At 36.9% G+C, this 25,327-nt stretch overlaps 4 protein-coding genes across 4 annotated transcripts in view; 1 reads left to right on the top strand and 3 right to left on the bottom strand.

Moving 5' to 3' along the window:
* The window catches only part of LOC125226317, a 92,515-nt gene extending 89,612 nt beyond the window's left edge, over positions 1-2,903 (bottom strand). The window contains exon 1 of the mRNA XM_048130266.1: positions 2,672-2,903. The gene's annotated coding sequence lies outside the window, so the exon portion shown is untranslated. The remainder of the gene's footprint in view (positions 1-2,671) is intronic.
* An 8,374-nt stretch (positions 2,904-11,277) lies between these two features.
* Positions 11,278-11,980, top strand: LOC125232605 (transmembrane protease serine 11B-like protein). Its single transcript, XM_048141783.1, has one exon. It carries the CDS (start codon positions 11,284-11,286, stop codon positions 11,905-11,907), a length of 624 nt encoding a protein of 207 aa, XP_047997740.1. The 5' UTR covers positions 11,278-11,283; the 3' UTR covers positions 11,908-11,980.
* Positions 11,981-17,204: 5,224 nt separating this feature from the next.
* On the bottom strand, positions 17,205-17,951 carry LOC125233633 (trypsin eta-like). Its single transcript, XM_048139702.1, has one exon. It carries the CDS (start codon positions 17,949-17,951, stop codon positions 17,205-17,207), a length of 747 nt encoding a protein of 248 aa, XP_047995659.1.
* Positions 17,952-18,547: 596 nt separating this feature from the next.
* LOC125233627 (trypsin alpha-3-like) lies at positions 18,548-18,928 on the bottom strand. The gene has a single exon (XM_048139691.1). It carries the CDS (start codon positions 18,926-18,928, stop codon positions 18,548-18,550), a length of 381 nt encoding a protein of 126 aa, XP_047995648.1.
* Between the last annotated feature and the right edge of the window lie 6,399 nt (positions 18,929-25,327).

Here is a 25,327-nt window from a genome sequence, read left to right as displayed (position 1 = left end):
GCATTTAAGAACACTTAGTAAACGCACATAAACATTGTGCTTTGATCCAGCTATCAATGGTATAACAAAATGTGTTTAATCAATATCTGAGGCTAGTGACCGAGTGGCACGGATCGATATCACGGTTTCATACCCGCGATCACGAATCAGGTGACACCATAAAACCTGATGCCATTAGAGATTGAAAACAAACGTACTATTGTACTGTACTATTTAGTGCTAAAATGCTACTAACGACAGTGCTCTACCACGCATAAACAGTACTCAGACAACGCTATATATAATTAATTAATTATGTACATAAACACATAGAAAACGTCCATAATTCGGAAACAAATACTTGCGCTCGTCACACATCAGATAAATGCCCTTACCGGGATGGGAACCCAGGACCGCGTCAGGATAAGCAGGCAGGACCCGACCCGCTAGGCCAGATCAGTCCTCAAAATAGTTTAAATACAATATATAAATAAATAATACAACTAAAATGTCTAACTTACGGTCTCTCAAATTATGGATAGCGGACTTTAATAAGTATATTTAATCAAATATTTGCTCGAATCTTCAGCTAGCAGGCGCAGGCACTTTTCTAGCAAATGAGCAAAGTATTATAAAACATCTCGTTACCGTTCATAAAATATTCAATGAATTTAACATTTAAATCGAATATTTAGGTATTTAATTTATATAGGTATTTAATTTATAGTTAGCAAAAAAATGTATACAGACTTAGATTAGACTTAATTCTGGCTAGGCTAGGCATCATTGTGAGCCCATACCCTCCGTACTGCTAGTATATGGCAATACTAAATAGTCACGTTACTTTTCCTAGCAACTGTTACCAACATTTTCCTTTACGCTAGACTCTTGTCAATGTACTATTGTTATCTTGGCTAGACCCCCATTGCGGCGACTGTGTCGGTGGGTGGGTGGTGGTGTTGCGACAGCACATCGTAAATGTTCCTCAAGAAATCACTGAAGTGGCAAGCGATTCATCATACGATTCGGCACTTATTAATTTAGAACATTTTGTGTCAACCTAACACACGATTAAAGTCTTCTCCATTGTGTGAAACTTTAAAATTTGAAGCTTAGTGTAAGTACTAAGTATAATTTCAAAACTACAGAGTTTCACTACACTTCTAAGGCCCACTTGCACCAATCACTTAACTCAGGGTTAGTGGGCTGTCAACTGTCAAATTCCATATAAAATGGTGGGTCAACCGGTGGGGTAACCTTTCATTTTCGTTGGTGCAAGTGGCCATAAGTATATCAGCATAAAACATATCGTCACTACTTTAAAAAAAAACTTGTATCTTCGTCTGTCAATGAAAAGAAAATTTTAGTAAGTATGTGTGGATGCATATAGACTTACTGAGTTTTTACTTTGAGGAACAGCGTGATATACGAGATTTTTTAAAGTAGTGACGATATGTGAATATTTACACGCTATGTATTAGCGTTTATATTAAATTGGAACCGATGCAAATGCATGTTCTTTAATGTTAACTAATAAGCTCCTAATACCAAATGCCGCGGCATCACTTCCATATCTCATCAAAAACTTCGAAACTACCCGCTTCCATCACAGTCACTCCCATCCGCGTTTGTTATAAAATGATTGATAAGCCTTTTTCCGAACTTCTGCTATACGACGAATATACGAATCCATACTAATATTATAAAAGGGAAAGTGTGTGTGTCTGTTTGTTTATCCGTCTTTCACGGTAAAACGGAACGACGAATTGACAAGATTTTTCAAGTGGAGATAGTTAAAGGGATGGAGAGTGACATAGGTTACTTTTTGTCTCTTTCTAATGCGAGCGAAGCCGCGGAAAAAAGCTAGTATGTATATATATGTGCGCCATGCGACCTTAATCTGATACGCTAATGCTTTAAAGTAACTAAGAAGCTGTAGGATGACAGGTAGCCTATTATTTTTAGAAAAAGTTAAGCCTTTCACCCCCGCATCACACTATGTTGTCACTACTTGTGACGTCACGCATACCTATGTCATGCTTATTTATAAATGTCACGTAAAGGGAAGCCTTTATTCCGCATTGTTAACAAAACGTGCGGTATTCTGCTAAAAACCGGAGCCAGCCACTATAAACTTATTCTCCACTTTATCACCATAGATTAAGACTCAAACGACTTCCTTCCGTCGTCTCGTGCGGTTTTCTTTGTCGTTTTATCACAGCATAGTATTTTTATTAGAGCATATTTCAATTCTTTTTATTTCATATCAGGCTTCATTCTTCGGTTACTTCGCCTTTGAGAATTCCTTTTCATTACTCTGCCCCGGCTTTCAAGCAGTGTAGCTCCACTGTAGTAGAACTCTTATAAAATTACATTGCAAAGTTGTAAAAGTATTTTGTAAAGTAGCGTGAAGTTTTGCTAATTAAGTACCGATAATGTTTGTCATTGACACGCCACGCCACGTCGGTATGTGGTTGAAAATGAAAAGCATGGTTTTATAATGTACATATTTAAAAAATGATTACTTATTTATTTTATTACCTAAAATGTCAGTTTTTGTTTCCGTTTTCGTGATATCTTTAGGCAGATATGAAAACATATTGGCTTGCCTATAAATTTTCAAACTTTGGAACAACCTTGTACTTTGAACATTTATCAAAACTAAGTTAGTAGAATTAAAATCATCACTTACCTAAGTTGGGGCAAGACAATTATTTGCACCTGTCACTTAACATTAATTCACACAGTATGAAAGTAATCACTTATTTATACACCACACACCACCTTTCAAACATATTTAAACTTTTAAAAGTGTTACTTAATTTAAAAAAAATGTATGTTGAACACAGTTGGGATACCTATATTGACTGAGTTAGATTGACTCGGTGAAGTTGCGATGTTTTCCGCGCAGGGGGGCACGGGCGCGGGCGGACGGCGCGACGGAGCTTCGGGCACTGCCGCAAGTTTGCACAGAATGCCTTCCGCAGGGTTGACGACGAGCTTTGCGGTTATTACTGAAAGGGTTTGGCTTAAGAAGCGTGTAAACTCTCCGCGGATCAACAATGCTATTGTTAGCGTTCGCATTCACGTGCCCGACTTGCCCGAGTATTTTCCAGGTATTCATCAGTTTCGTGCTTATTTTTCAGCTAATAGGGTTTTGATGTAGCGAAGAGCTGGCAAGGTCCGACAAAAGAGGTAAAGTAACTTATGAAAACCGGCCAAGAGCGTGTCGGGCCACGCTCAGTGTAGGGTTCCGTAGTTTTTCGTATTTTTCTCAAAAACTACAGAACCTATCAAGTTCAAAACAATTTTCCTAGAAAGTCTTTACAAAGTTCTACTTTGGTGAATTTTTTCATATTTTTTAAACATATGGTTCAAAAGTTAGAGGGGGGGGGGACGCACTTTTTTTTCCTTTAAGAGCGATTATTTCCGAAACTATTAATATTATCAAAAATGATTTTAGTAAACCCTTATTCATTTTTAAATACCTATCCAACAATATATCACACGTTGGGGTTGGAATGAAAAAAAATATCAGCCCCCACTTTGCATGTAGGGGGGGTACCCTAATAAAACATTTTTTCCCATTTTTTATTTTTGTACTTTGTTGGCGTGATTAATATACATATTGGTACCAAATTTCAGCTTTCTAGTGCTTACGGTTACTGAGATTATCCGCGGACGGACGGACGGACGGACGGACGGACGGACGGACGGACGGACGGACGGACGGACGGACAGACAGACAGACATGGCGAAACTAAAAGGGTTCCTAGTTGACTACGGAACCCTAAAAAGTAACATTAATTAGGGTAGGAGTATACCTAACTAACTAGGTAGGTTTGTTAATCTTTTATACCCAGCAAATGTAAGTAGGTATATACCTTTATTTATCCTGACTGGACGTTATCACATTTAATATGCTAAATTAACAACGGGTAACGATGCAAAACTCAAGGGACATTAAGCAATAGTTAACGAGACGAAAAATCATGAAATTTCATGCCAGAATGGACAAGAACAAATGGAATTCGGGTAAGTATCTTGTTTTTAACAATATCACGAATATATTTACACACTGTTTGCTTTGGCAGGGCCTGTTCCTGTAACTGAAAAAAGATACATTCATACCCCCTTATTCATAAACGTACTCTAAGGTTATCAAGTCGATAAAGTTCGTTTGTCCTTTTCTATCACACCATAGACAATTCTTGTAAACAAAGCGTAGTTATGATTTTTGAACGATTTCCTCGTATCTAATGCTGCCGCTACCTCATCGTCAAACCCGCAATGAAAACTTTTTCCTTAGTAATATACTTCTAGTACAGTCAAGTGCAAAAATACGTATCGATTTTATCCGCTCAAAAATATGTACCGAGACCTTATTCCGCCGACATAAAGTGCTATGGGACAATTGGGACATATTTTTGATAAGTTGTACGCACCCATATTTTTACACTTGACTGTACCTACTACCTATGGTAGGCATAGGTACCGGCTTTGTTTGGGCTTATCTACATGGTAAACGACCGCAAGTATGTATGAGCCGCAGATGAAACAATGTAACCAGTACTTTGACTTCTTGAATTAAATACCATCTGAAATAAAATGTTAGGAAGTAGGTAATACTCAATTTTGTTCGACTATGAAAACTTTTGAAATAAATAACATAAACCAGAAAAATCTATGAAAAGATTTGGTACATAGCGTAGAGCATAACAATTAAATTTTTTGTATAGTATACCTTCGGGCCTTCCTCTTTTATGTTACAACAATAATATATGACAAAAATATCTAATTTTATGAGAATACAGGTAAAAATATCTTAAACCACAAATATTTAATAACTAAAAATCATGCACGAAGCGTATGAGGATATAATTAATTAACTTAGCTTAGGTACGAGAATATTTTTTTTTTCAAGACAAACAACTGCTTTGTTGTATTTACTGCGTCTGAATACCGCAACGGGATAAATGTTTCTATGTAAATCCAGAGGCTCAAGCCGATGATAAGGCCTCTTTTGTTTCTGTCTGTCTTAGATAATGTACAACGGATTATGACCAGATTTCACGTAGGTACATGTCTGTACACTGAGAGAAAATACAACCAGTTTTCATGTACGTTCAACAAGTTTTTTGGTTAAAATAGCGCCTACGTGCTCTTTGGTTCAAACAACAGGCTACTTGTCATTTGAATCGGCAATATATTTGAATCAACAAGTCGATTTTATAAAAACAACCTGACACATATTGTTTTAAACATACGTTGGCTGATTCAAACGGATAAACCGCAACAAGTCGGACTTGTTAAATTCACAATGCAAATTTCTCTCAGTGTAATTGAATGATATGTGATATGTGATTATGGCATAAGATATTTTTTGATTGTAGAGAATTATCGGGTTTTTTTGCTTATAGTGGTGATTTTGATTCACTCCTGTTAAATATTACCGAACTTATATACATAGGTACTTATTCAACAACTATCGGGGTAGCAGAGAAACATAAATACTTAGGTATACTAGGTTCTTAATACCTATAGAGTGGGGTTATGTGAGGCATCCTTTATTTGGTTCTTCTTGATGGATAGTGCTGGCAGAATTTTGTAGGCGCGTAGGGGGATGAAATTAGAAGCTTGTGATGAAGGTTAAAGGTATGTATGACAGGCGGGTTAATAACAGTAACATGCTTATAATTATTTAATAATTTAATCTACCTACAACTTTATCATTGCGTCACAAAGTTTACGTATGTTCTCTGGGCTTTACCCGATATCATGCTTACATAATTATATGAGTGACATGGAACAAAAAACAATAGTACATTGTGCAACAAGGGGAGGAAGTTGAATATTACTAACGAGAGTAAGTTAAATAGCGACGGATTGCCGGAGCGATGATAAGATTCGAGTTAGTAATATTCATACTCCGGGGAGTATGAATATTACTAACTCGAATCTAGTAACTAGTGTGATGAAAAACATTGTGTGTAAGTCGGGACTTACACACAATGTTTTTCATCACACTCGCAATGTAAAAAATGTGTAAATAGATGTAAAAAAGTTAAGTACGGTACAAGAAATTTCATTATTCCCTTGGGAGAACGATTTTTCTATAACTCACGCTCCGCCTGCGTGCAATAGCACATTTAAAGTGCGGGTATGATAAAAAATTACTTAACCATCGTTTATTGAGTACCTACGCGTATACATTTAAGTAAAGCCATGAAAGCCCATTCTACCACCACTCTACCAAAAAATCGCATTTTTCAGCGCTTTGATGTATTCAATTAAAATGTAAATTAACTATCTGCCATAGATCTGACACTGCTTATTTCCTAGCATTCATAATACCTTTACATTTTTGTTTAATTTCGAACTATATGTAACTCGACATAAGGTCGCTTTATTATGAACGACTGGGTAAAGTACGTGGTTTCGAAAATGTAAATTCAATATCTGGCTTTTAACTTCAATGGAATGAGAGCTCATGCGAAATTCAATTTATTTTTGCAAAGATACCAAAATTTAACGCTGCATAAAACGATTATTAATAAAGAAGAGAATAAAGTGATAATATTGTGCTATCCTTTTGGTGGTGTTTAAAAAAACTCTATCCCTCTCGCTCTACGTAAGAAATATTTTAGTTCCTAATAAAGTAATAGACTAGGACCATTTATAAAAAAAAACCTACCTACATATACCAATTTGTGGAAATGAGGTTGAAAGAGCATTACCTATGTAACAATTTATCTATTTGCTATGTTTTTCTATACTGATTGATTGTTAATACAATATCATAATTGATATTTATGCTACATACCTTTCTTTACCACAATTTATAGATAAAGTTATAAAACACATATAGTGTGCATTGATGTAATTTCGAAAGTCACAAAAATCACCATTATTTCCATCATATCAAGATTATCTTTTCGAAATTACCCGAGCATTTATTTGCTTCGAAATTACCCCAGTGCACCCTACGGGTATTCCGTTCTTTTCAAAGCATAGACTAGCAGGATGGCTAAACAGACATGTCATCAGGGTTCGACTAAAGAATAAGGACCTATCCTATTAGAATGTTATTTAAAAATGTTAACTTGATTATGTGTACTGTACTCATACCTGCTCTCGAAAATGAAAATCAGAATTTCGAAATGAACGCACGGGTGACCAGGCACTTTTAGACAAAATTAAATTATTTAGGTACAGCTTTTTCCCATCAACAGAAGAGTAATTTGAAAATTCTTTTTCCCTTCTGTTTCATATTTTTATTACGACCAAAAAGTTTTATAATTACAAAAAGTACAATAATCATTTGGATGAAAAATATGAAAAGTTTAATAAGCAGAGATGATAAGAATAAAATATTTTGAAGAGATGTATTCTGTACTTATACTTACTTGTAAATACCCATATTGTTGTAGCTAATGTAGTCAGTGAATAGGGTAAGTTCATAATGTGGTCTTTAACAATCTATATAGTCACCGGCAATAATCATTTGGCTCTAGAAACATGATTGTACGTAGCAAACGTAGAACCTAGCGTACGTAGACTGTACGATCATAAGATGATACGTAGATAAGATCGATTGTTACCTGCATGTTTTAAAAAAATATTTTTATTTGTACAACTTTTTTGTAATACTGGACCACATCATTACTCTCGATTTTATCCAAAGGAAAGATACGGGAAAGATACGCATTGCAGACAAACGCCTTTCATGTTTCAGTGAGCAAAGTTACAGAACCGTCGAAGTGAACGTTGGGCCGATACACCTTCGCAAGCACTTGATAGTAAGAAATGTCTAGAATATTAATGTGAAACACAATAGTTATTTGTTTAAGAGAGGGAAAAGTTGTTGTTTACTTGTTTAACTCTTCGTATTAATTGTTGCTATCCGAACAAACGAAATATTACATAACATACATACATACTCGTACATACAATGACGCCTGTATCCCATAAAGGGGTGGGCAGAGCACATGAAACTACTAAAGCTTCAGGGCCACTCTTGGCAAATAAGGGGTTAAAAGAAAACGAAACTGTGGCACATAACTTAGAATTAAATCCTCCGTTTAATCCACCATTTGTACCTACTCCTTTTTATAAGTTTATGCAATAAAATTTAAATAAAGAAAAATCTGGAATTCAAAGTTTCAAAGCACGGTCTACACCAGCTTAAAAAAACTGTTGCTGCAAATTTTAAATTTAAATTTCTAAGTTTGTATTCTTCGCAGGGGAAATTTAGTTTTCTTCTTTTAAAAAGTTCTGTACCTATCTCCTGAGTTATCAAAATAGACGGACAAAATGTCTACCCCAAAGGGTTCCTTGGCCTAGACATTAATCAAACGTACGACTGCGACCCGACCGGCCGCCATTTCGAACTTCCTGAGCTCATAAAAAATGGCTTTTTTACTTCTTGTTGAATCGTATTCCCTTATCTTTTTGACCCGAGCTCCCAAACTAATAATACGATTCGGTATTAAATATTTTGTTTTTAAATGCACAGATCATTGATACCTTCGGGTCATTGACTGGATCATGTACCTACTAATGTAATATGTGTGTCTTAAAGATTTGTATTAAGTATTAGCATTACTTAGAATACCTAATGTGAAATGTAATGTGATCTAATTATTACTGCTACATAGCAAATTTAGTAGTATAGTCAGCATCATCAAGACATCGGATCAAGTAACGCTTCAGAAGTAACTGAAAAATTCTGTAACCGCTTAACAAAAGGAGATGTGTGTCTCTACTGTCTATACATAAAAAGAATAATTAAAAGTTTATGTTTAGTTCAGTACAACAGCAAGTGAAAACAAGGAAAGACTTTTCGAACTAGTTTATTTAACTCTAAATGACGTCGAGCTAGGAGGATTAGACGTCCAGGAAGTAAACGGCTTCGAAGCATGTCTGAAATTCAGATCGAATTATTAGTGCGTTTTCACATTATCCGATCCGATATCGGATGTCGGACCGATATCCCATACATTACAGGCGCCATCTTGGATTTTTTCTATTGAAATCCTTGCGACATCCGATATCGGATAATGTGAAAACGGTCTTACGGTTAGAATATCCACTTCCGACTACTATACTAAGATAAGATAGATTGTCGGCTACTGTATCTACTATTTATTTACATACGTAAATAACTTTCCTAATTAAGATAAAATTCCCTACAAATAATACTACGAGAAGGTACATTTTTCAAACAAACTCAATGCTCGATGACGTCGAGGAGATAATCGCAACCGGGTCCTGTGCCTTCGAAACGTACCTGAAATTCTGATCGAATTATTATGCTTAGAATATCCAATGCCAACTACCATACTACAAATACATATCTGTATCAGGTTGATGTAGGTACTACATTTAATTTACTGTGCATCTACATACCTAAATAACCTGCTACATTTGCTTTAAACGTACCAGAAACCACGAAATAACAGTGAATTTTTCGAACTACCTCACCGATAAATGACGTCAAGAAAGTGAGCGGGCCCTATGCCTTCGAAACGTGCCTGAAATGCTGATCGATGCCGAGGGCCCTCCGTCATGAATACGAGTGAGGCTTGCCAAGCCTGTTAATAGCGGCATCTTTCCGAATAACTAAATTAGTCATCTTCGGGGTTGGTATTTTAGGCAAAATCTGTATGCAAATCACTTTGACGCGTGATAATCTTATTTTGGTTACATTGAAAGATTATATGATTCAGATTCAGATTCATTTATTTCTTAATAAGTATTACATGTTTTTATTACAAACGAATATAAAAATGAGTACATATGGCTATGGTACATATGGCTTAACATATAATCTTTCTTTATAATAGATTGTCACTACCAACGTAATTAGGTAAGTAAGTTAATTTACGCCATACCAACTTTTAATGACTCTCTTGATTCTTTATAGATGGATGAGAAAGTTGCATTTTACCCACAAAAGTGCAAAGTAACTTCATACAAATGTTGATGGCCGGTAGGATTGACCTTTAAATAATGATTTTTGATTAAATAGATGTTTAGTGATTACGTGATTACTATTTTACTGCAAAAAAATAAATAAACGATTGCATTTTACGATAAGACAGATGCAATTACGAGTGTTACGGTTCAATAGTGGTGTGGGCAATGGGCCTGCAATAGCAACCTGCCACTGCAACACCATAATTTCGTGTTCTTTTCTCTTTCCTCGCTAAAAAGGGGCACTGATTCTTCATCATTTCCGTGTACTCTGCTTACCCCTTTTGGGAATGTAGGCGTAAACTTGTTTTAGTAAAATAATAAGGTTTCAAATCATGGTGTTTGTGGAAAACATTCAATACCTATACAAAAAAAATGATAGCAGAGTTCTAATTTACTAAAAGTCGTTAGTGAAGGTTAATTGACTAAGTGCTAACTAAGCTCTATTAAATATGAAAACGATGGATTCAGTAAAATGTTATTGTTAAACTATTCCAAGCGCCAGTGCGTTAAACCTATGTTTTTATCTACGAATACCGCTACATGCGCGTCGAGTGCCGAGACTGCCGAGGTACTTAACTTAAACCATCACCATTTTTTGCTGCACGAGTTTACTGACTGGAACAGCACGAAACCAAATTACTTTTTGAATCAACCAATCCGAATAGCGGGTCTACATCGCGCTAGCAATGTTTTTAAACTTTTAACTATATAAGAGTTTTAGTGTGGTGTAGTGCCGGGGAGTCCGATGTTGCTGAGAAGACCGGCCGTGGCGAGGGGCCGGACTATATCCTCGCTGTATTCTCATATTCACAGTAGAGCGGCCTCTGCTTCCGTGTATCGTTTGTTAATGTTAATCTCTTGGGTTTAAGTTAACTGTATGTATGCGTTAAGATAAGGGACCCTCTTCTCTACCGAAACCGGTCGGCAGCATATTTGACTTCCTTTTTTGCTATTGCAGTTTTGCACCTTTATTGATAATGAAGATTGTAATTGTATTACAATAAAAACAATTATTAACAGTATATTTCTTGTAATGAATATAGTCTTAATTAGCATTATTTGGTTTGGTTTAAGTAGACTCTACAACTACGAACGGCTATTTTGATAAGTAGCAAAATATTGAATATGAGCATGAGGGGATGATGAATCGTTGAAGCATTAAACAAACAACTCAATTTCAAATGCTAGTACCATGAATATTATCTGCATTACAAATAATACGAATAACAACATTCTTTAGAAACAATATGGCATGTATAATAATAGGTACTAAAGTTATTTTACCGTTAGTCATTCTGCGACAGTAACGCATGTAAAAGTGACACTATGTTTTGTTTCATATTTTTAAATTGTCTAGTGTTAATTAGTGCACTAGAATCTAGAATTTTTAATGGAGAAATATCGCGTAAAGGAGAACACGGGTACCTTGTCCAGCTCAACATAAATTCTATAATTATGTGCAGCGGTTCCATAATCAGTGAAAGATGGATTCTTTCCTCTGCACATTGCTTCTCCTTTCCTGTGAATACGATCAACGTCTTTCAGAAGGCTGGGACTGGAATAAACAGACAAATAGCAACAGTAAGCTCCAATAGCGTTAAAATACATCCGGATTATGTTCACCATAACCACGATTTAACAAATAGAGAAAATGACATAGCTCTGCTTAAAACTACGAAGGCGATACGGTTTAATGATAAAGTTTATGCAATTAAGGTAGCTAAACGTTCACCGAGCATTGGCCAATCGGCTGTAATAGCTGGATATGGAGACAATGAATCTAAGCAGCTGCTGGCTAAGAATGGCATAGTTCGCATCACGCGGTGCCCTTTCATAGTGAAGAGTTTGCTGTGCACGTTTGATAAAGTGAGGGCAGGAGACGCGGACTCTGAGGGGAGCGCTCAGTTTGAACGGCAAACTTGTAGGAGTCATTTCTGCGAGTTGTACTGATGCTGAAAAACTGCACGTAGAAAACTGCACAACTGTATATGCAAATGTTGCAGCTCATTATGATTGGATTCGGAGTCGATGAAAATGTTAGTCTAATAAATGTAACAAGAAACATTGTTTCATTTCGTGCTTTTTTATTTTAGAGGAAAAAGTGAACCTGGCTTTCTTACAAAGCATTTCTTATATTTTTACTAACAATTAAATGATGTACCTATGACTAATGTGGAACAATGCAATTGTAAAAACTAACATACGAGTATAATGTTCAAGACGCGTTAATACTCGTTTAAAATAGTTAATAACCTTCAAAATCTAGAAATGACTTTGTTAATCAAATAATTCAAAGTTTAATTTTAAACTTGCAGGTATTTATAGGTTTTATAAAATATGAACTACAGTAATTTGGGTTTTTTTTTATTAGCCCGTTATAGTGTCCCACTGCTGGGCAAAGGCCTCTCCCCTTGATTTTCACAACTCTCTCTGGTGTACTTTTTCCGGCCAGTCTCTGATAAAGGTCAGTCGTCCTGTCATCTTCACCTAGACCTGCCACGTCCTAACCCCTAATCACTTAAAAATAACAATTATTAATAACTAATCAAAAATATCGTTTTTGTTTTTGAACATTTTTAGAACCCCTTGAAATAATGACCCCTACATTCGATAAAAATAAAACCAAACCGTAACAAATGTAACAATAACATTATTATATCCTCTTATTAAATATTATAATTAAAGTTAGGATTCAAAGATAAACTAGGTCCCAAGCGTTGCGTCGGCGCGATGTTTGTTTGTCTCGCAGTTCACGAGACAACTTGCTCGGTGTTGATGTTTCTAAGCAGTTGGAGCTCTCCACTGATTGTTGGTTCTCCAAAGTAGATTACAGTCATAGTTGTGGACTGCAAAGGGATAAACTTTAAACGTTGTATGTGTTCGGTTGATTTCATAATAAAGAAATATTATAGGACATTCTTAGACGGATTGACTGAGTCACACGATAAGAAGGCTTGTGTTGTGGGTAGGTACTCAGACACAGAAAACATCTATCAGGAACAAATATCTGTGCTCACCGCACAAATAAATGCCCTTACTTAACTGGGATTCGAACCTAGACCAGACCGGTCGTCAAATAAAACATACCTACATATATAAGTAGCTAAGGAGTAAGTATGGCTGACCAATGCCATTTCATACATTTATCACTAAACGCAAGTACTTAGATAGTAAATAAATATGACATCGTATTTAGAAAAAATTAAAAAAAATGATTTTTATTGTACCATGTGAGTGTAAAAATATATTTTGTATACTGAAGTGATATAAAGTTAAAGTTACCGGAATCGTATTTAATTAATCGACTTCTACCGAATCTTAGAAGTCTTAGAACCGACTGACAAACCATTGACTTAAAATAAACTCAATTACAAGTTGGACTGACCCAGTTGAATAAGTACTTTTGTTGGGTAAAGGTAAAACAACAGTGTAACATTAAATTAGTACATTGACTTGAGTAATGTTCTTTTTTATTACTTATTACTTATAAATGGGCTTACTCTTGGCCACTTACTATTATTTATTTTGTAACAATAATGTAGAGAAATTTTAAAGTCATTAGATAGGATTTTTTTTTCAATAGTACCTATGCCATAGTTACTAAGACATAAAATTGTCTTTATTCTAGTTAAGGATAATTCTTAGACACATATGAGGGTAATGTGATAACGCCGATAACCCTCTTGATTATTTGGATATTTTAAAACAAGTTAAATTGTACCTAGTTTAATACATTTTCACGGTGATTGGCATTATGAAAACAAAATAATTTATGTAAAAAATCGTCATCTGTTTATTTTACAGATTTTAAAAATATGTTACATAATAATGTAAAGGTGTGTATGCAACTGCTTAAAATAAAGATTTTCATTTCTGAATGACAATTATTCAGTAATTATCTACTTGAGTACTTTGACCTTCACTCTATATGTATACTGCTCGCAATAATTGTGTTGTGTTCGCGTAGGCTTAGCTCGATAAAATTGTCTGGACAATTAACTGCGGCGCTTGGTTTGCAAGTTGAGTAGTCGACTTAACTGTTGCTCGCTGCTCGGCTATTTGCTTCCAGTTTTATCACTTATTTATTTATTTATTCTTTATTGCACATAAAAAAATAAGTACAAATGGTGGACATAATGCCTTAAGGCATTCTCTACCAGTCAACCACTGGGTTAAAAAGAAACATTTGGTACGTGCAGGCATCGTGACAGAAAACAATAATCAGATATAACTTTCTATTCTACTATTTACAAATTAAAACTATTATCATTAAATACTATAATGAGGGGATGAACTTACACATATACTTTATAAGATATACTTACATAAACAGCTACTTATATACATAATACCTACATGTACCTACAACGAAACGTTAATCACGAGCCAGTGAAGTGCTTACGAACCATGCGTTTGAAAATAAATTTACTTGGAGCTTTTCTAATATTTAGTGGAAGGCCGTTTCACAGGCGTATTGCCTGGACTGTAAAAGAGTTGGTCATGAAACCGGTGCGATGAGGCGGAATGGAAAGCTTGAGGCTGCGGGAGGTACGGAGAACACACCCGGGGCGAGCAGAAACAAACTTGAACTTGGACTTGAGATATTCCGGTGTATTCGGTTCAAAAAGGACAGAGTAAAGGGAAGTTAACAATCTCAATGACCTACGCTCTCGGATGGTTAGCCAATTAAGTCGCTTACGATAAGCTGATACGTGGTCGTATTTCCGAAGGCCAAATATGAACCTAATACAATTGTTAAGCAATCTGTCCAGTTTGTTGAGTGTGGTTTGCACAACGTTGGAGTAGCACACATCAGCATAATCAATTACCGGAAGTACGAGACCTTGAACGAGAAGGGTTTTTGTGCTTACTGGCAGGAAGTTTTTGAACCTGTAAAGTGATCTTAGCGTGTTCGTCACTCTGCGACATACATCAGACACCTGGGGTTCCCACGTAAGACCACTGTCTATAATTAGACCAAGATTTTTTACTTTGGATGATAGCGGTATCACGACATCCTCAAACATGATTGGTGCGATACTTTTTAAATCCATCAACGCAAGCATTCGTGGACTCCCAACTACGATCGCTTGACATTTAGTTGGGTTAACGACGATCCCAAAAGAACGTGACCATGCAGAAAGACGTATTAAATTATTATTTATGATAGAGACTGCATGATCCACATCTTTAACGTTCGCTTGTGTGTATAACTGTAGATCGTCAGCATAAAGGTGGTACGAGCAGGTAATTTTAGGGGTAATCATATTGATGAAAATTGAAAAAAGAAGAGGTGAAAGAATGCCGCCCTGTGGAACTCCAGCAGAGAGATCACACCAGTCAGAGGTGGTACGGTCAGCACGAACAGATTGTCGGCGATCCTGGAGATACGAAGCAAACCACTGAACTGCCGACGATGACATATTTAAGTGACTAAGGCAGGCCAGCAGAAGGTCATGGTTAACCGCATTAAACGCGTTCGAGAAGTCAACAAGTACTAGCAATGTTAACTGAGAGGCCTCCATACCTTGTCTGACATCTTCGACTACTTTAAGCAGAGCGGTGCAAGTGCTGTGCCCCGGGCGAAAACCCGACTGAAAAGGAGACAGAATTTGATTGGAGTAAACATGAGACGACAACTGCTTATGGACGATAGCTTCAACTATCTTGGAAAGAAAGGGAAGAATGGAAATAGGGCGAAAATCTTTTAGAGTAATGGGGTTTGAAATTTTGGGAAGAGGTATGGCATAGGCTTTTCGCCATGCTGAAGGAAATACTCCGGTAGTGAGTGACTTATCTACATCGATAAAGCCACCGTCACGTTCTGGCAAGTATGTCAGTGTGAGAGTAACAGATGTCTTATCCACGTGGATAAGTGATAAAATTAGAAGCATAATAAATAGCTGGGCTGTTTCTCTCGGTAATATTACACGATGACAATAAATATTGGATAAAAGGCGTTTAAAGTTTTATAGTTATTAGAATACTAACTAGTATATGTACAAATATTATAAATAGGTACGCATTCAAATTAAAATCTCAAATATTTAAATTATGCTTTATATTTTACAGTTTCTGACACATAACATGGCTCATTCAGCCCTTACATACTCAGTACTGACTGAGATGAGATGTAGGTACTGGGGGTAAGTATTAAGTACCTATTAGGTAAGGTAACCACCAATTTGTGATTCCCAAGTTTCAAGTGGCCCCTCGCTTGCATAACGGAGATTATAAAAACAAACAAGTGCGACCTAATTTTTATGCATAGTTACGCGCGCCACGTAACGATGCACGCAACAGTCGTAACTGACACCGTGCAAGCGACCGATCGCCGGGCCATGCAATCATGGGTTACTCCTTCTAATTACTGGCCGTATTGTTACAGGGTGCGTAGCCGAATGGCACAAACACTCACGAAACGAAACGCTAGTAGATATCTATCTCTATCGCTCTTGCGTATTGGCGCGACAGAGCCAGACTACCTTTCGCAGCGTTTCGTTTTCGTTTCGTGTCGGAGAAATGCCATTCGGCTACTGGACCTGGGCTGTCATTATGTATGCAACTATTAGAGGCATAGTAAAATATTTTTTCATCACACCAACTGGTAAAGGCTCTCTTTGCTATTCGAAAACAGATAGCAAAACTGCATTTTATCCTCAAGAGTACAAATTTTAACTTGATGTCTTAAGCTGGCTGGTAGAATTTACCTATAAATGAAGATTTTGAATTATAAATATTGAATAAATTGAAGGATTTGATTTAGTTTGATGTTTATAGTCAGTATTTTGTTTGTGTTGGTGTGGTGAAAAATGTTGTCTTTCACTCGGTGGCAAAGTTGGTTTAACCTTCGTGCCTTGAAGCCCTCGCATCGCTCAAGATTCCACAATTTGAACCAGTTCAATCATCAAGAACCATTAAATATTGGAATCTTTGGTTTTATTGGCGCGTGCGGTTAAACAACAACTTTGCCCCCTTGTAAAAAAATAACATTAATTTAACACTAATAATGTCAATAATCCATATTGACAGAGCAAACCTTGTTAACATCTAGACAACGTTATCCAGATAAGAAATGCAAAGCGTCCAACATTTTCAATAATAGACCGATTATCCACTCACTTATACCATTTATGGCATACCATCCTGGAAATTACAATTTCATGGATTTGAATTAGTTTTATTTGAAACAAAATGGTTATTTTTGTCATTAATCAATTAGGAACAACTAATTAATTTGTGTGAACTTACACGTGCGTTCGTTTAACATTATCTATCCATTTATAATGAGATGCGACATTTACATAAACTGTAGTACACAATGTTTCTGGGTCTGTTTCACCGCAGTTACGAACTGAACTTCCCGCTACTACTCCTATTAATTTTCCGTTTGCAGCCAGCGCGCCTCCGGAGTCCCCGTGTCCACTCTTCACCGTGCTGTTTGAGCAGAGCAGACGCTCAGAATATGTGAAAGGGCATTTAGTAACTCTGACCACACCTTGTCGTGCCAAGGACTCGCCGAGATCGTTTAATCCATATCCAGCTATGATTGCGGATTGATTATTTCTGGGCGAAGCCCTTGCTAGTTCGATCGACTTAGCGTATTCATCGAATGGTATTTTCTTCGAAGTTTTCAACAAAGCAATATCGTATTGGGTATTTGCAATTGTGTAATCACCTTGCACATAGCTAGAATGTGGAAAAGTATTGTTAGGTTTTACTTGCGCTAATGTCCTAAGGACTTGGTGTACGTACTGTCGGACATAAATAATTTTAACCCGTTTCTGAGTTGGCAAGCAGTGCGCGGTAGTGAGTATCCAGTTCGAGGCTATGATGCAGCCGCTGCACTTTATTCTGACGTTAGCTTCTGTGAGAATGTGCAGAAGTACTAAATACCCTTGTTCGGTTGGATCTAAATCATTGCCATTGTAAACTCGCGCTTCTTCTGTTGCATTTATCACTACTAAGGCACTTAAAATGATTAAAAAATACATTTCTCCTTATTTGTTTCGTTGTGCTGTTAGTATTAAATATATTTATGTTTTGTTAAGTCTACCTTTTTGATGAATTCATCTACAGTATGTTTGATATTTTTCGTGCAGTATTCTTTTAAGAGTTTTGGTATATAAAGATGGAATTAGGCGATACTTTGCCAAACCCGCCATGTTAGTCAAAATCTAGATCTAGAAGATTACTTTGCTAATCCGCGAACAGATAACAAACCAGTCAATCACTGCGAACCCTTCTTCTTCCTTGCGTATTTTATTTGTACATGCAATGAATGTTCTCTAAATAAAAATATTAAATACAAAACTCCACACACACACACACACACACACACAGGTATATGTGCCCAAGTTGAAGAAAATAAGTAAGGAAAAAGGGTCCTGAAAAGGCCGGAATACAAAAAAGCGTGACATAGGGGGGGGGAGGGGTCCAAAAACCTGAAATTTGGTGTGACGTAATATGTGGATGATCCCATAACGCTAAGACGAAGAAAAATACATTATTATTATTATTATTATTACATTAAACTGCATTTTTTACAATGAAGCAACGGTATAACTATTCCATCAACATAAAGTTATATCTACGTCTTTAACCCCATAACAATTTTCATCCATGGGTAATGAGCGGCAACATTCACATAAACGGAAGTACAAGGGTATTTCGGATCGGTTTGTTCATATTCATCACAGTTTTGCCTGGCAAGTCCCGACACAACTCCCACTAGTTTGCCGGCTGACGTCAGCGCCCCTCCCGAGTCTCCGGGCCCGCTCTTCACCGTGCTGGTTGAGCACAGCAGACGACCAGTTTGGACAAACGGACATTTAATAATCCTAACCGCACCTTGGCGCGGCAAGGTCTCGTTGAGCTCGTTTAATCCATATCCAGCTATTATCGCTGCTCGATTGTTTCTAGGCGGATCTCTAGCTGGTTCAATGGACTTAGCGTATTCATCGAAAGCCATTGGCTTCAGAGACTTCAGTAAAGCAATATCATATTGAGTATTTGCAAATGTGGTTTTACCTTGAATGTATTTTGGATGTGGAAAAACATTATTTGGTTTTACAGTCGTTAGATTTCTATTGACTTCTTTATTGTGTTGTTGCACAGAAATTGTTGAAATTTGTTTCTGAAACTGTAAGCAGTGAGCGGCGGTAAGTATCCAGTTTTCTCTAATGATTGAGCCGCTGCATCTCATCCTGGTACCATTTTTTGCAGTAATGCGTAGAAGTACTAAATATCCTCGATCGATTGGATCCAAGTCAACGCCATTATAAACTCGGAACTCTAGTGCACTTATAGCTATCAAGGTGCTCAAAAACATTAAAAAATACATAGCTCCTTACGTTACCTTGTGCTGAGTGTGTCGACGTTATTGGAATCATATCATGTATATATACTTTTATTACTTATACAGGCTGTATTGTTATGATTATATGTATTCTCGACTTTAATAGGTGTTTAATGTCTGTTCAAAAGTTTTAAAACCTTGTTTCGCATCATCAGAATGAACATACGGATTTGAATGCAACATTTAGCATGTACGAGTAACTCGTGTAGAAAAATAGGTACCACGAGGACGAAGAGTTGACTATAATAAGTTTATTTTTAAGCACCCCTGTCTTATTTGTAAATTAATCTTTAATTTTATTACAGAAACCATGGTTCAATGATGCACACGTTATGTTACATATAACTGTAGGTGTACAGCTCGTGCAAAATTCTAATACATGATTAGGTACCTGACCTTTTTATATTTTTAATTACTTAGGGCCACTTCACCAACGAAAAAGAAGGGTTAACCCGAGATTTACCCCACGCAAGAGGCCTTAGGCCCACTTGCACCAACCACTTAACTCAGGGTTAGTGAGTTGTCATCTGTCAAATTCTATATAAAAGGATACAGAATATCACTAAGGGCGACTTGCACCAACGAAAATGGAGGGTTATTCCGCCATTTTATATAGACTTTGACAGATGACAGCCCACTAACCCTGAGTTAATTGGTTGGTGCAAGTGGGCCTTAGAAACCTAGAAACCTACTACATGATTTGTATTTAACTTACGTCTACGTACTCAACCCCATAACTTTCTTTATCCATGTATCATAAGAGGCAACATTTACATAAATTGATGTACACGGATACGTAGGATCAGTTTGTTCATATTCATCACAGTTGTATTTTGCAACTCCGGATACAACTCCCACCAATTTGCCGGCTGACGTGAGCGCTCCTCCAGAGTCGCCGCGCCCGCTCTTTACCGTACCTCTTGAGCACAGCAGACGATTACTATTACCAACAGGACATTTAATAATTCTGACCCGGGCTTGTCGCGGCAAGGGCTCGTTGAGCTCATTCAACCCATACCCAGCTATTACCGCCGATTGATTAGCCCTAGGCGCATCTCTTGCGGGTTCAATTGACCTTGCGTATTTATCAAATTTTATTGGCTTCGAAGTCTTCAATAATGCAATGTCATATTGAGTATTTTCAAATGAGATTTTACCATTAACATATTTTGAATGTGGAAAAGTATTATTTGGTCTTACAGTCGCTAAAGTTCTGTCGACTTCTTTATTCTGCTGTTGTACGGAGATCGTTGAAATTTGTTTCTGAAACTGTAAGCAGTGAGCGGCGGTAAGTATCCAGTTTTCTCTAATGATTGAGCCGCTGCATCTCATCCTGGTACCATTTTTTGTAGTAATGCGTAGAAGTACTAAATATCCTCGATCGATTGGGTCCAAGTCAACGCCATTATAAACTCGGAACTCTTCTAATGCACTTATAGCTATGAAGGTGCTCAAAAACATTAAAAAATACATTTCTCCTTACTTGTTGCTTTGTGTATTGAAATAAGTTGAGTCATGACATGTTATATTGCTTGTATTGATTATACAGGATGTTTTATTGTATTTTCGACTTGACACCTCTTGCACGCGTAGATAGGTAGGGACACAATAAACTTTGCAATCTAATTAAATAAATTTTCTGATGTGACACATCTGACTTACCTAATCAGAAAATACACTTGTGTGTGTTTGGTCAGTGGCTTTATTTTTTAGAAAAATTAGACATAAATTTGTAGGTTCTCTTTGTCCAATATGGACCAATCATTTTAATCCCGCAGTGGTTTTTATCCAGTTGATATGGGCGGCCACATTTACAAAAATTGTTATACACGATACATCCGGATTGGTTTCCTCGCACTTATATTTTGCCACTCCTGACATAACGCCTATAAGTTTGCCATTCAATGTCAGTGCTCCTCCGGAGTCCCCGTATCCACTCTTGACCTTACTTTTTGAGCACAGTAAACGTCCAGAATCCTCGAAAAAGCATTTGGAAACTTTGATTGCACCTTGTCACGGGAAGGAATCTCCATGCTCGCTCTGTCCGTACCCAGCCATGATGGCCCATTGATTGTTCCTTGGCGAAACCCTTGCTGGTTCAATCGCCTTAGCGTACTCGTCAAATGTTATTGGCTTCGAAGTCTTCAATAAAGCAATGTCATATGCACTGTTTGCTATTGACCCTTACCCTTGGTTACCTTGAATGTATTTTGGATGTCCATGTGTATTATTTCCTTTCACTATTCTCAGTGTTATTTGGACTTTTTTATTACGCTGCCGCACTAAGATCAGTTTAATTGGTTTTTCAGATGCCAAGCAATGCGCTGCGGTTACTATCCAATTTGAACTTATGATAGAGCCGCTGCATTTCCCTACAGGATTATCTTTCCCGGTCAAGACAAATAAAACTACCAGGTACCCGTGGTCAGCTGGTTGTAAATCGTCGCCGTTGTACACTCGAAAGGAATCATCCTCAAGTGCACTTATCGTTGTCAAGGAGTTTAAAAATAACAACAAATACATTTCTCCCTACTAAAGCGTGTTCTGTAAGTTTAAAGAAGTTTGTGTAACTTTCAATAGTCAGGAGCATGCTAATAAACGAGAATGGTAATTAACATAAAATGATGGTAATGAATTTAATACTGCAATTAATTACCACCGTAATGAGTTTTCTTTACCTTTTGTCGATTAACTCTTTAAAAGCAAATGCTATTCTAGGTATATTTATTCACTAAGCTTTCGAATAGAATATTCATTATTTAAATATTCATAGTTCAATTAAACACGTAACAATTAAATAGCAAAACAGTGCAAATGGTAATGAAGAAAAAACGTACCAAATCCAAATCTCCGGCGCGATATATTTTTTTATAAAAAAATGGCACACGTCAGTCCTGTTCACTGTTTGTTTACTGGCCAACTGACGTGGTGATCGCGGTCAGAGCGAACGTCGTATAGAATAACACTTGCAATGCCTACTGGCCAATTCCATTGTTGCAAATTAAACTTATGGTGATGAAATTATTTTCTGTACAAAAATATTTTGAAGCGGTGGATATAAATATCAATGTTAATACTGTATAAACCACCAAAATTTTTTTCCCTTATAAGTACTTCATCTAAATTAAGAGGTTAAATTAAAGCAGTACATGTAATAGTTATGTAATTTGCTCTCGAATCTATAAATCTAGGTTCTAACTGGTAATGGTAATGAAGTTTTAGCATGTTTATATTTTATTTATATATTTTATATTGCAATAATATAATTCATTTTAGATGCAAAGTATACCTATGAACCTTACGCAACATATAAAAAATATTTGAAATTAATTTAGGAGTTAGTATATGTTTTATATCAACAAACATATGATTTGCACGAAATGATAGAACTACCCATCACAGCAGAATAAAAAAGGTTTAAAAAAATTACCTGTATTGTGAATACAAGAAATATTCGCTCATAGTGCATATAATTCAGTCAAACGATTAAGTATGACGATTGCACATCTTAATCATTATGACTCATAATGTAATACTAACGAGAGATACAGAAAGTAACAATTAAATTGATATAACCATGATTATTTATCATGATTATTATAAAATCTTGTTTCGCGTTATTACAATGAATACCTATGACTGGAAGAAACATTTGGTAACACGTTCATAAAAAGGTAAATGATACAATGTACGTAATAATAAATTACATGATGGCGTAGGGATGTGACGACCCCATCGCCCATTGGTTTTACCAGTGCAATCAGTCAGCGCCGGGCAGCTTGTGGCGAGCTGTTGGGGAACAGCGACCCCACGTACCCGAGTGCTCCTGGGGAGTTCTGTTACCCGTAAGGCGGGTGGGTGGGACAGTACTCTCTACCTCTGGCTTGCCTTGGCTGGCCGTCCAGAGTGGAGTCGTTAGGGCTACATGCCCCAGGGGTGGAAGTGAAAATTTGCATAAGACGCGAGTTGGTGCAGTGGCTTCACAGCCACTGGGCAGAAAGCGGTGTACACCTCTCGACACCCTTGAGTTCTCACACCGGTGTTGCCCTTGAGCCATCTTGGATGTCGCTTTTTGTGGGGGCCCATCTTGTGGGGACGAGTCACCGTCTGCCGGAAATAAAATTGGATACCGTTTTATTAGGCAGGCGTCCGGTTTTTTATCCATAGCCCAGTATTTAGTCCATCACTTTCATCAAAATAGACCAGTTCATTTTAGATTCCATTAACTCTCAAATAGTCCTTACACCCTGGCGGGTATTTATATAGAATTAATACACAATAACAAATTGTAAATATGAAACGAGTAGATGCCTAATGTAATTGTTTACTACTAGTGACACAGGATTCTCTTACCCCTTAGTGGATTTGAATATCAGTTTTAGTTAAAGACGCATTTACAACAGACATCAACTAAGTACCTTTTATACTACGTCGGTGGCAAACAAGTATACGGTCCGCCTGATGTAAAGTGTACCTGTCAAAATATCATAAAGGCACCTGTGGCACTGTCCTTAAAATACTGGCCGCTTTGCCCAGCAGCCGGCCTAATCCAAGTGACAATCGTTGGTGCTACGTGGCGACCGAAACGTAGTCTGGCTCTGTCGCGCCCTCGCGCCACTAGGGGCCACTTGCACCAACGAAAATGGAGGGTTAACTTACCATTTTATGTGGAAGTCCGATCTGAGGAGTTGATGAAGTGGGAAGACCTACGATAGGTACACTACGATTTACGTAGCGTAAGCGACTGTGACGCTGGCTAAGTACCCTGAACAGTTGTAAAAGTTTGTTATTTAGGTAGTTTTACTCTTATTTATTTTTAAATTTAACTTGAGTTTCAATGTTATGCTAAATGTTGGTGCATTACCTCTATACACCCTGTTTTTATTGAATTCCGTTAACTTTAAGGGAAGGTTCTTTATGTCAAATACAATTAATTTCTCTAAGAAACTAGTGTCTTAACTCGTACGGTTATCGAGTTATTAAAAAAATTAACTGAATTACTGAACGCGTGTGTGCATTTCACTTCCTAATGTTATTTGTTTTTACTATGTCTGTCAATCTTGACAATGACTTTAATTTTGATTAAGATCCTCTCACACTAATTAATCCATTTATTTGAGAAAACAAAAAAAACATTTTTTTCGAAAATAACAAAAAGGGATATACAGGATGGTTCCTAAATGTTGGTGAATTTAACGGAAAACAAAAAAAAAACATGTATAATATTAAACAAGGTTCTCGAAGTTGTCTGAGCTTTGACCCACTTAACCAAATCTATCAATTTGGGGAGCTCTTGCCCTTTTTAAAAACTGGGAAAAATATTTGTAAGGGCTTAGATTTTATCGTACTGTCAGGCTAATTAAATATTCGTAACTTTCGCAAGTCGCAACACTGGCAACCCATAGGAAATGCTAGGCGGCCTAGAGTCTGTTCGAAAAAAAGTGCAACTGTTGTTATACTTGAAGTAGATTTTGTTATAAACGAAATAAAGATGAAAATGTTTTATTTTTTTGCTTACAATGGACGTCGAACCAATGTAATCAAAAATAAAAATAAAGTTTAATATTCTGTATGTATCTTTACATACAATCATAAGTACATAGAATCACGCCTGTATCCCATTAGGCAGAGCACATGAAACTACAATGGACGTCGAACCAATGTAATCAAAAATAAAAATAAAGTTTAATATTCTGTATTCGATATCTCCGTAATTTCTGAACCAATTTTGAATCTGGATGAGTACTTAAGACGGATTATCAGACGGAACTCTAACCAGGGGCGTAACTCTTCATCAACAGTTCCACTGCACCAAATGTCACTGTTCTGGACGTAACGCATGCGCTCCAAAACAGGCATTACTGATGTTGGAGTTAAGACCGCCAAGCTGAAATGGGACTGGGCCGGCCATGTCTATCGCATGCACCAAATATCATCCACAGAAATGGGTTCCATTCTGACCATAATCAGGAGTTCCACTGCACCAAATGTCACTGTTCCGTACGTAAAAAA

Source organism: Leguminivora glycinivorella, chromosome 1 (genome assembly GCF_023078275.1).
Source record: "Leguminivora glycinivorella isolate SPB_JAAS2020 chromosome 1, LegGlyc_1.1, whole genome shotgun sequence".
Classification (NCBI taxonomy): domain Eukaryota; kingdom Metazoa; phylum Arthropoda; class Insecta; order Lepidoptera; family Tortricidae; genus Leguminivora; species Leguminivora glycinivorella.
This window is presented reverse-complemented; position numbering and strand designations above follow the sequence as displayed.

What these genes read in the sequence shown, in the direction of transcription:
- LOC125232605 (XM_048141783.1), top strand. Translation starts at nt 11,284, where the DNA reads ATGTTTTGTTTCATATTTTTAAATTGTCTAGTGTTAATTAGTGCACTA.
- LOC125233633 (XM_048139702.1), bottom strand. Translation starts at nt 17,951, where the DNA reads ATGTATTTTTTAATCATTTTAAGTGCCTTAGTAGTGATAAATGCAACA.
- LOC125233627 (XM_048139691.1), bottom strand. Translation starts at nt 18,928, where the DNA reads ATGGCTTTCGATGAATACGCTAAGTCCATTGAACCAGCTAGAGATCCG.